This window comes from Apus apus, chromosome Z (assembly GCF_020740795.1).
Source record: "Apus apus isolate bApuApu2 chromosome Z, bApuApu2.pri.cur, whole genome shotgun sequence".
Lineage (NCBI taxonomy): Eukaryota > Metazoa > Chordata > Aves > Apodiformes > Apodidae > Apus > Apus apus.
This window is the reverse complement of record NC_067312.1, coordinates 28369003-28381612: the sequence shown is the minus strand read 5'-3', so window position 1 is coordinate 28381612 and position 12610 is coordinate 28369003. Positions and strand designations below refer to the sequence as shown.

The window sequence follows — 12610 nt, the reverse complement described above, 5'->3', positions numbered from 1 at the left end:
TACCAGTGTTCAAACACTTACTGGAAATCTCTGTTAATGGACCAGAGGTTTTCTGATGTTTTTTGTGTTTTGTTTTATTTTTAATTCTGCATCAAGTAACTCAATCCTGCCGATTTCAGTTACTGCTGGAAATGAAGGCAGAATGTCACCACATCTATATACAGCAACACAGCCAGCCTTTCTTCAAAAACTAAGATCAGAAAAAATTATTGAACATTTCTTCCTCTCTTCTACATATAGATATTGTCCCATAACTCTGTGCATGTGTGTTCCTAAATACAACAAAAAAACCCTACCAAATTTAAGATTTTTAGTTAATTTAAAACTTAACACACTCTTTCTTTTCAAAGGAAAATGTAATTTGGGAGAAAAAAACTAAGAAGGTAGAAAACCCAGCCAGAAGACTGCAGCTCGGCAGAGTAAGTTTCCCAGTCCCCATCCAGCCCCAGCTAAGGTGAGCTGAAATACCACCCCTGATTTCAGCAGAACTAGAGAGGGCACATTTTGTTCACATTTACCATACACTTAATAAAAATGATCTGTTGCAAACATTTAGCATGCAACATAAAAATCCTCCTGATACAGCCAAGAAATAAAACCTACAGAAAATATTTTTTTTTATTTCCACACTTCAGGCCCTCAATAAGATGTCTACAGCAACAACTCCACTTTCACTATCTTCTGCCACTGATTAGAGCAGCATAGTTCATCTTTTTATGTGAGCTGGGGGCCCATGTTTGTTCTTTCCTTAATTGCATTTTTGGTCTTTACAATTTCAAATCTGATCAATTCAAATTGGCAAAAAATAATGTCTCTAGTAAAGAAAAAGCATTCAAATCTTTGAACATGGCTTTTAATCTGTGAAGATGTTAGTCACTATTTTAATGCTCCAGTATATGTTTGTCCATGTTGAACTGAGATAGTGGGATTATTTACATACCTAAGTTAATAGCATGCATAACAGCTAATAGGATCAGGACCAATAAAATTAGTGCTTCACAAAATTAGTGCATGAGAAACAAGTGCCCTTTTCAATCCTCAGTATAACACTTGAGAGTGTGACTACTATCTGTACATATATTTGTATATATTAATCTGGAGACACTTGATTTGAGAAGGAAATTTACAAACACTTAACTCATTGCATTCAAACATTACCATGCTACTAAAGCATGTACAGCAGCAAAACTTAAAACCAACACAGCTTCTAGAGGAAGAAATTAAAAGAGAAAGGATATTAGGAAAGAAAATCAGGTTTCTTGACAGTGATGGAAAACAGCCCAGACACCTGCAGGCACAAAGAAGCTAACTGAGAGGAGGAGAAAGAAACTTGGTGTGGATTTAACATAAAGAGATTTAAGTCATTAACGAGATCAAAGAGAACATTAGAAGGGAGGGAAGGCTTTACAAGTGTCTGAGATAGGAGACCTTGGAGAAAATATGACTGGGATAAAATCATTATGCCTCACACGAAAAATAATAAAGGGAGTAGGACAATGGTTGGAATTGGCTGGAGTCAATGCTTTCTTATAAGCTATATGATGACAGAAACTCAAAAGGTTTCTAAAAAACACCAACTAGAAATAAAAGGAGGGTTTTTTCATTCTGTCTACCTAGTATGTGATGGAAAAACTAGTATCAGGAGCAGTAACAAACCACTATAGACACCAACTGGACTTGGGCAAGTAAGCAAAAATTGCATGCACATACATCACTCTTGCACACGATCAGCAGTGTTGAATGGGTGCAACAACATTTGCAATCAAAAAATCTGCTTCCATGCAAACGCAATTTGATCACTAATTATTTTTCATCATGCAGACAGAAAAGCACAGTGACTAGAACTAGAACTAGACTCAGCTTACATCTGCTGAGGTTCAGTTGTGCCCATGACCACAGGCAGCCAAGTCAGCAAACAGTGGCCTATGCTGCAAGCAACAGAAATAGCATCAACAGACTAGGGATAGGAATTGAAAAAAAAATTACATACATATACATACATATATATATACAAAAAATTAGGCATTCAGTCTCATTGCAAAGGAAGAGAAGCTCAGCGACTAACCGACTTTCTGCAAGCTCTTCAGGAAAACAGAGAACAGAAGTGTAATTAAGTAACTGAGCTATTCAAAACTCTTTAGAAAAGGTTGCAAAAGGGGAAAAAAAAAAAAAAGGAATTAGAGGAAACATATGAAAAAGCAGCCATACAAAAGAAGACTTCAAAACTGCATTTTAGTCCCCATATCATTGAATGACAAATCTACTAAAAACAGAAAATGGGCCAACAGGCTGAATTCGGAAGTTAGCTGATAAATAAAGGCAATGAAAGCAGTCTTCAAGGTAAAGAAAAAGAAAGCATGTGAAAAAAAGAAAACGCAAGAAATCAACGCCAGTGCTCAGTTAAGGAAGCATGCAGTCCTCCTTCACTCCCCACTTCTATCTTTTCTAAAAAGCAAAAGAAAGACCCACACATTCAGATAACTCATAATAACTGTTTCAAGGACACAGAAAGGAACAAGAGGTTAGCTGCAGATAGTGTAATAATTCGCCCATGGATATAAAATTCTTAGTACATCTTCTGCTCCTACTCCATTCCTTATCTCACTGTTCATAATGACAAATGGAAAGCACAAGGCAGCACAGATAACTCTAAACGCGAATGCACAGATGCAAATGCAAGCATGGAAGACGAAGAGCTTCTAAGGCACAGGGGGTGCCGACCAGCCCTGTTGGACCCAGCTGCTAAGACAGTGCGCCTGGTTAAGTTGGTTCAGCACACACCAAACACTGCTTAGCGGGGACCTTGCTTTAACAGGTAGCTCCTCATTTGGAAACCTCACCTGATTCAAGGACAGAAAGATGCTGCAAACACAGAAAGCCCTATGGTGAAAGATTCTGGAATATGCAGGGGGGGAATCTGCTACCAACTCTTTAGGGGAACAAAGCTCTTCTGAAACATGAAAGAACGACAGAAACACCTCCTGAGCTGCCTGTGGTTTTCACCTCCACCTCTACAGCCAAAAGGCAATCACAGAAGCTCTGGGGCTGAGCAGCCCTTCATTCGTAAAATAAGCAGGTCTGGGTAGGTCACAGTTGGTCCCCAGGCACTCTTGCTTCCCCAACATGCTACAGAAAGCTCCTCCCAGCCCCTGCCTCTGGTGAACACACCCCTGGAAAAGATTCACAGTATCTCTTGCAGAGAAAAAGAAAAGCTATCTTCTCTGAGGTTTTAAAAATCTTTTTACCTTACTATTTATTACATTACCACTGCAGCTTCAGACAGGATGAAAAGCCTGAAAGGAAAAATAAAACTTCTACATGTAGAGACTTAACTCTGATATTGTGTCACCAACACTACAGAAATGCCACATTATTGACAGAGTCTGTGCCTCCCTGAATAAAGAGGTATGGCACTTCAGACGTGAGCTCAGTTTAAACACCGACACCTGCACACACACACACACAGAAGAAGCAGCAAAGACAACAAACGACTATTGCTTGAAAAGAGGTGCAGATAAAGTGCAAGCTTTGCAAGCTGTAGGCTCCAGAATGGGAGAATTAACTGGAAACATCTAATCAGGGATGCAGAACCCCGTAACATCATGATTTATTTAACACGGTCAAACAATGGCCAGAGGCAATGAATCATATAGGAGATGACAAAGCTGCAGGAGATTTCAGTCATCTAGTTTAACCTGCACATTGATCGGAGTTTACCCCCATATTAATCACTTGAGATTGTAATCTAACACACTCTTAAACACCTCTCCTGATTATGCTTCACTTACCCCCTTGTCCTTATGCAGGTCACTCCGTCGGTAATTGTGCTTCTAGTTAGGAGAAAAAGTGTCTACTGTCTAATTTAATTTTGTCTTTTTTAGTTTCAAGCCGTTCCTCCTTGTTATGCTGTCTCAAGCACTGTAAATAATCCCTCCCCCTCCTCCATATTATTACCTCTCAAATATTTATAGACTGTTATATCCACCCTTAGTCTCCTTCTCTACAAGCCATACATCATTTTTGTCACTCTTCCTTCTATCCTTCCAGATTTATCTATGTCCTTTTATAATGAGATGCTCAGAACTCCTTTGCAGTGTTCCCAAGTACAGTGAAACCAAAACCAGAGCAGCAGATAAAGGCAGAAATGCTGCCCTTGCTTCACAAGCAATATCTCTGTAAACAACGCCAAGCAAAACACATGTAATTTCAGTAGAAACTGAAAATTACAAAGCCATGGCCACCACACTGCAGAATGCTTTGTTCATCACATAGCTGTACCAGTCAGAAGTGAAAAAAGCCTGCTAGGGCAAAGTTTTATCCTAAACAAAGGAAAAAATTTTCAAAGTGGAACAGTCTCCTGGTATTAACTTAGTCCAGTTTGAAAGAGATTTTAGTTGACTGTGAAAACTACCATACAGACAGAAGACCATCTCCAGCAACTGCTTCCCAAGACAAAGTCCAACTCGTGCTGTCAAAATAATGCCAACAAACTAGAGGTAAAACAGTTCACAGACTCTTAAAAGAGACACATGCAAATGTGTTTCTTCCTCTTTCATCTTAACTTCAACCAACTGGACACATTAATAGGGATGGAAATATAATAGTTATTCACAGGTGAAGGATGTAAAACTTGTTTCTTTGCCAGCTGTTACAATCCAGTGAAGACACAGCGTGTTCAACTACCCTCTTTTCTTTGGAACAGAGATTTACTGGCTGTGGCAAAAGACGGAAAAAGCATCAGGAAGCAATGGCTGGGCTGTTTGGCTCTCGGTATCAAAAGAGAGTTGACAGGAGGCAGGCAGCAATTAAAACTGGTGAAGAAGTAGTAGTGGGTGCAGCAGAAGAAAATAATCATTAGAAAGTAACAAGGAAACAAAGCCAAAAGGAAAAAGTAGTATGATGAACTAGTACCCACTGCAGACCCACAAAAACCTATGAGGATGTGTAGCCACCATGTTAGCTCTGGCACAGGCAGAAAAAGCATTATGGTTACTGCTAAACTCCTGCTGAAGCTGCTGCCATCTCAACTAGCAATCCTCTGCACCACCTGCCAACTCTCATTATGCTAATTTTTTCTTGAAATCTACCACAGATTTAGTCAATGAGTACTTTTAGGTCAAAAGACTGAGGATTTCCTTCCCAGGCTTGCAAATGCTCATCATTATTGAAGCTGGTTGAAGTTCACATTTCAATACAGGAGGTATTTCATATATCCACAGATTTGTTTGGTTTGGAAAGGACCTCTGGAGGTCGGTGGCCCAAACTCTGATCAAAGGCCAATGGGATGTCGACCATCACAAAGCACAGGAGCAGGAGCCGGCACTTCACCTCATGCTGTAATCTTGCCTGTATTGGATGCTGCTAAACTGGGCCAACATGAGCACAGTGTAGCAGAAAGAATGGGTGCTTTCCAGTACCTTCCAGTCACCAGGGGAAGTGTGTTGCACCCACCCCACCGCATCCACCAAAGGCTAAACATGACCCTTTCTCTGTGACAAGAACCAAGAAAAATGGAGGAAAGATGAAATGCACTGTGTGAACAGCTCCCACTTTAAAAGTATTTCACTTGGCCTTCCCTGCCTGCTCCCCCACCAAGCAATTTCTAAGTATTAAAATGGCAGAGATACCAAACTGACATGGAACATGGAAGAACCCAGGCTTTAAAAACTGAGTGTATCTGAAAGGCCTGTTTTAAATGCCTCACCATGGTCTCTTCCTGAGCTTTGCACACTAGTCAGCCTAACATGTTGTACTTAACCTACAGAAAGGACAATTACTTTAGATGCCCCGGGATCACAACTTTTTGCTGGTTGGTACAATTAAATGGCCTTTGCTCTCAGCAACCTGCAACTTCTTACGGGAAAATGCACAGAAACCACAAAATCTGTTGGCAAGAGGTCCTGCTAGTGCCCTGCGACCACAGTCCGCTCCCTTTCAACCACCCTACAAATTCCCAGTTGGTTTTCGAGTGAGGAAGACATGCTTAGTCCAAAGTAAACATGGTTTCAAGCTTGAGAGGGTAAATGCACAAATCCCTATGCTATGACCATAATTCATTTTGCCCTTCCTCAAAAACAGCATGTTAGGTAGAGATCTGAAAAATTATCTCTGGTCTCTCCAGGTGTCACAATATTTCTGACCTGCCGATAAAATGGATACAGCAAGAAAAGACTCCCTCTCTGGCACTGTCTGATTTGTTTGACTCATTCAGACATCACTACTCTGCTAGCAAACAACACTGCATGATGGGAGTCCAAAAGAAAAATTGGTCTTGTGAAGCCAAAAACTTACGGGAGGAACAGAATTACTGCTGTCGAAACCACTCTCTCGCCCGGCGTCATGTGTGTCGCACGGGGCACGCTGCACTCCCAGGACCTACCACTTCCCCTGGGGCTTGCAGGGAGCTGCTGACTTCCCTGCCACAAAAGGTCTCACTCTCTCTGCCTGCCTTAAAGATTACAGAAAGTTCTTGCTAAATCAGCATCCCAGCATACCAAACTGAGACACTGTGACACCTGCTCCCACAGGGTCTCTCACTTTGCTTGCAGTTGGCGGTACTGGCAAAATGATAAAACAGCAATTTAAGAGTCCTTGAAGTGCCTGATCCTGAAACAACCTGACACCTAAAATAAGAACTTCACACCTCACACCTGGCAGTTTCTTACCTAACACGATTTTTATATACTAAAAAAAGAAAGCATTGGAATATTTAAGCAGTATTACTCTCTGAAAAAATCAGACTTTCCAGGATGAAGCTCATACTCTGACATCTGATTAAACTACCCTGTATGTCTTGCTGAACGCTGAGCACTTTCTCCAGCTTCACAGCCAGCACACAGTCATCGGTGGCACTAAATCCATATCCCTGAGTTACTTACACTGCTTTCAACAGATGAAGCAACATTATTTGGGAAAGACCTTTACAGTGCAGTCGTTTTTGAGCTAAGCATAAATTTCTGTTGCTACTTAGGTGCCTAAAACCAAAATTATTAACCCGACTTCCTAATAAGTCCTAGATTCTTCCATTTCTGGTAAAAAAGGCTGACCCTGCCTTGATTCTTGGCTGGAATCATATCTTCTCTCTGGATAAGAAGCTGTTTATTTTCCATGTTGTCACTCGTACACAGTTATTTAGTAAAATACTTGAGAAACAATGTATTTGATTGCTCACAAATAAAAATCTGCTGTAAGAAAGATTACTGCAAACAATGTACAGTCACTTCAACCAAAATTTTTCAAATAATTCAGTTTACTTTAAAATTAGACATTTTCATGTTTTCAAGTCTTTACACAAGAATGAGAATATCCTTAGGCTCATCTAACGAATATTTTTCATCAGATGACCATAATTTAATATGAAATTTTTGAAATGAGACTAATAAATACTGCCACTGAAATTTTTTAAACAGAAAGATCAAGGCTTATGTAAATTTTGTTGACAGTAATACAATTTGTTTTCAGCCTTTCTGTATAAGCAAGGGTTTTCTTGTTCTCCTGAGTTACACACAATCTCTATACGTTACTGAATATACTACTTTAATCTTTACCCAGCTTCTTCCATGTCTATAGACAAAGCATGCAGTAATCCAAATGTGAAAGGTGTAATTGCATCGATTCAAAGGTGACACTAACATGACTGCAATCATGAAAACAAAAAAGCTAATAAAAAGCTATCTATTGTTTTATCAACCGTTTTTTCTAAAAGCCTCCCAAAGAAATTCCTCCACATTGGTCTGAAACTGACGGTCTGCAACGGATACAACAAATCCACCTGTAGATCATTCACTGGCCTGCAAAACAGTGTGATGTTTGACAGACACACATACGTACTGTCCTTTTATTAGTTAATGCAAGGCATTGTTCATTTTAGAAGCATCTTTTTAACCAGGAAGTATATTCACCTGTATTGCTGACATCAGCACAGGTAATTAAAAACGAATGAAATTTCCTTTTCATTCCCACTATGTTTGTCTGCTTTTTTATTACACCTATACAGCAGAAATAAATTACATCAGTTTCATTTTTATACATATTCAATTGCTGCATGTCAGGCATAAGCTCTGCATAGGAAAAAACATTTTGCCTAGCATCTTCATTTCAGTACCTTTAAGTCCTGGTTGTGCTTAGCAACTGCTTTACTGAGTCTACAAAAAAAAAATTGTTTGGGGTTTGGTTTGGGTTTTTTTTGTTTTGTTTTGCTTCATTTTTTACAAGATTTAAATGGAATACAGTAAGGTGCAGCAGAGTAAAAGTACTGCATCAGTCTTTCATAGTTCTTCAATACCTGGCCACATGGAACAGATATAACAAAACGTCAAATCAAGTAAAATGGGCAGCCCTCTGCTGCTGGGGTCAATGGAATTACCGAAATTGGCTGCTTTTCTGCTTAAAACTCTCAAATTTAGACAAAGATGCACAGCCATCCAACACGCAGTTGCCACGTGGCAGCTGCACATACCTGGGGAGGAGCAAGAAAAGCTCCTATGTCTACTTGCAGGCATACGCTCTACTGAATTCAACTACGCCACCAGTCTATACCAACCTAATTCTGATTTTCAAGTAAAAAGAATTAAAATATGCAAGACTGATCCTGGGTTCTTCCCTCTTGCTAACCATACCAGAAGTGCAACACTGTCCTTGGAGAGGGGGCTCTCCACAACTCTGTGGCTTCAGGCAGGGGAGGAGGTGCAGGAGCAGGCAGGCACAAGCAAAGCCAGCCTTTGCTCCAAGCAGTCAGCATTGCTCTCCCAGCATCTTACCTGACGGTATGCTAGCTGCCGTCGTGGATGTACTCGTCGAGTGTGTAGGGCTGCTGCTTTCCAACAAGAGACAAGAGCCGCCACCACTGTTCTTCTTGATGAATGCCTCGGGGGCACTGGGCAAGGGCACTGGGTGGCTAATTCCCAGTTCCTCTTCCTGAGCTTGCTGCCTTCTCAGCGCAACCTGTGGACAAGAAGACAGACATTGGTCCTGTTCTCTGGCTTGAGCACAGTTTATAAAGGCAGCAACACAAGACTCAAACTCAAGTCTTTTTTTCCCTCTGGGTATTCTCTATGGTGTTGATTTCATGATCCAGCCAGTGCGTAGAGGAGGATATAAAGGTTATACAGCTATTTACCATCAACCCCTTTTTTTGCCCTAACATGTATGAACAAACCTATGAAATGCCATAGACGTCCTCCTCCAACAAGGGCACATGAGGATGTTTTAAGGCCGACTGCACTCACTCTCTGTGCTCTTGGGCAAAGCATACTGCGAAATGTGTAGTCGCTACCACCCTCTCCACTCATACACAGCTGCAGGAGATAAGAAATTGATCTGCTTGCAGGGCTCTGCTGTGTCTCTTCAGCACTATAACGCAGTTCTTCATGAGGACTTAAGCCTGCATCTGTTGCTAAGTCCAAGCCTGCTGGGATCACTCTCTAGCTCTTTGCTAGATATCTGGGCTTGAGGGAATTTTCATCAAGGGAGTACGTCAGAAGGGAATTTCAGCACACAGTACACCATACAGAGACAACCACCATGGAAGAAGTACAGCAAATGTGGGGAACCATCCTGCAAGCATCTCAGCTAGCATCACACAAATTGCAGGTAGCTGTCCAGGCCTGGAGCAGCAGGAACTCCCCATCTTTCCCAACACTTGGTGATTTTGTAAACCCCAGCCAGCAGTGGCCAAGCCCACAGACAGTACACAGTCCGGACTTTGGTGCAAACAAACCATATTCATTGCTTATTGATGACACAGAGGACCTCTTGTGCCTCATGTGAGCTGGCAGACCAGTTCTGCAAAGCTGCCTACCCATGCCAAGTTGGAGTGTCTAGGCAGTATATATGACACTAGGGGTCTTAGAACTACCTACTCTGCAACTTGCCAGGTGACTGATTTACATTTGTATCTGACCCTTGGAGATCTGTCCCAAATTGCAGACTGGGATCATGGGCTTTTTGCATTGGAAATTCTTCTGGGTAACTTGGAGGTGACCCTCCCCCATTTCCATGTTCAACAGCAACATTTTTCCAATACAAATGCATAATACCACTACAGAAATTAACAGCAGGTCTTGCAGTAGAAACACCCCAAACAGAAAGAGTAGACTTGAAAGCACCACAGCTAACTTTGACTTCACAAGACAATAACCTTGACCTGTAAAATTCCACCAGAGCCAAGGGGCTTAGTGCAGAAATATATCAAGATGGGGAAAGACAGACTTTCAATGTGTACTCCTACACATAAGTTTAGTCAGCGAGGCTTTCAAAGCCACTTTCAAATACTAGGCAGGAGGGCCACTGCCAGAACCTGCTAGCAGGAGGCATTAACCATGTGACAGAAGCTGCCGGGCAGCAGCAGAAGAGTCCATGCGGAACGAGACACTTGTGCGGGCAACACCCCATGTCGTTCCCCCTCCCCCAAAGCAAGCAGCAAAGTTTATTACTCCGTGGTTCAGACTGCGCTGAGAAAGAGCAAGAAACTTGGGCATGACCATCTCTGGACTGCCGTCCTGCCGCCAAGGAGAAATTATTTAAATGAATGAAAGCTCCCAGTGGCTTCAAAGGCCATTTAGTGTACCTGCACCGAATAACTGAGCAAAAGCAGGGAAAGATTTAATCCCGGACTGTTCAGGAATTTTAAATCAGTGGGACATTCATTCCACGGGGGATCATGAAGCTCTCAGTGCACATTAGTTGCAAAAAGGCTCGGTGGGTGTCATGCTTTGGTTGCACCCGGAGTCCTAACGCTTCGGGTTAATTCGTCTGCAGATGACGGTGAGCACGAAGAGAACGTGCAACCCCACTCCCATAGAGCTCAAGCACTTTGTAGCAGCCATTGCACGCCCAGGACCCCTTTTTGTGAAGTTTTCAAGAAAAGGATCAGAAAGTTTAAAACAGCGCTCATTTACATTACCGAAGAGCTGCTACTTCAGCGGGAATACCTAACGCAAAGAAGTCAGTCCCACACAGAACTGGATGCAATCGGGTTTCTTGGCGAACATTACCGAATCCTCGTTTAGATGTAAAATGACCCAGACACACAATCATTTGCGGAGCCGCTTTATGCAAAATCAGGAACAACGCCGTTAAAAAAAAAAAAAAAAAAAAAAAAAGGATTTTTAGAAATGCACTTAACTAGAGCCACTTAATACCAAGAAAACCAGATACACCACATCCAAAGCCACCAGTGAGAAATATCTCACTAACCAACTAATTGGGTAGACTGTTAGCTATCTAGTTAAAAACAAGCTGGAAAACGGCGTCTTCCTCTCTGAAGGTTTTAAACCAGCTCCGCGCAGTTCAGAGCTGCCAGCACGTCTCGGCTCTGCCCGTTTTCAGACGGAGCAGTGCTCCGACGTGCTCAGCAGCCAGCGGCCGAACCTCGCCGCTGCAGCTCGCCACCGATCGCGAACTCAATTCCTACACGCCTTCAGGGCATCTCCTGTTTTTATGCAAAAAATAAACTAATTTTTAAAAAACAATTAAGATAGGAGAAGGCTAGCGAAAAGCCTCCCTACGCGAGTCGCACGGCGACGCAGCTGCAGCGCGGGGCGAGGCTCCCCGCGGCCGCGCAGCCCCAGCGCTCCGCTCCCGCGGGTACCAAAGCCCGGCGCACGCCGAGGAACGGCCCCCGAGCCGGCGAGCAGCCACCCCGCCCCGGGCAGACCCCGCCGAGGCGAGGCAGGGCTCACCTGCGCTGCCATCACCCGCTGCCGCTCGGCGATCAGGCTGCACTTCTTGCACTGGCAGTCCCGCCACATGCAGAACCGCTTGTGCCCCTTCAGCGGCGAGGAGTAGCCGTGGTTGCGGCAGCGGGCACACTTGGGCAAACGCGGCGGCTTCTTCCCCGCCGCGGCGGCGACCCCGTCCGCCGGGGCGGCCGCCATGCGGGCCGCCGCCTTCCCGAAGCCGCCCGCCTTGTCCCCCGGCCCCGCGGCGTCCGGGGGCTTGCTGAAGGCCGGGGCGTCGCTGGGCATCGCGGCGCGCTGGGGGCAGCCGGGCGAGGGCTCGGCGCGGCTCTGCCCTGCCCCGTCCCGCCACCCCGCGCTTTTTGGCGGGCGGCTGCAGCCCGACGTCGCCCCTCCCGCCGCGGCCCCCCCCCGGCCGGTCCCAGAGGCCGCGAAACCCTCTCTCCCCCGCGGGGCAGGCGATGGGGGTGGGGGAGCGGCCACCCCTCCCTCCCTGCTCCTCCCTCTCACCCGGGCCGGCTTGCGCCGGCCGCACGGTGGGGAGCGGGGGCCGCTGGCCGGGCGGGCCGTCGGGTGAGCGGAGGGGCGGTGGGTGCTGCGCCAGGGCGGCCCCAGACCCACGCCGTCGTGGCAGGTCCCCGCGGGGCTGGTCTCGGCCGCGCTGCCCGCAGGCCCCGCTTGGACAACGTGCCTCTCGCCCCGGTGGGACGCGGCTCCCGTGGCCGCTCTGCGGCCTCGCTGTCCTCCCTCCCTGCCGGGGCAGGGGCCGGCCCGGGCCGCGTCCATGGCGGTGCCGCCGGCCGTGGTCGAAGGGAGGACGCCGGGCTCGAGGGAGGCCATTTTTAAGCCCTGTTGCCCGCGGCTGCACAGGCCGCCGTCGTGGCGGCCAGCGTGGCCTGGTCAGTGGCTGTTCTTCCTGACGTTTCTGGTGC

The 12610-nt window shown here is 45.0% G+C and overlaps 1 protein-coding gene across 1 annotated transcript in view; it reads right to left on the bottom strand.

Moving 5' to 3' along the window:
* Positions 1-11975, bottom strand: part of DMRT1 (doublesex and mab-3 related transcription factor 1) — a 56233-nt gene extending 44258 nt beyond the window's left edge. The window contains exons 1-2 of the mRNA XM_051642105.1: positions 11682-11975; positions 8760-8943 (exon numbers count right to left, since the gene is read on the bottom strand). Of these exons, the coding sequence (XP_051498065.1) occupies positions 8760-8943; positions 11682-11966 (469 nt within the window). The 5' untranslated portion in view covers positions 11967-11975. The remainder of the gene's footprint in view (positions 1-8759; positions 8944-11681) is intronic.
* Between the last annotated feature and the right edge of the window lie 635 nt (positions 11976-12610).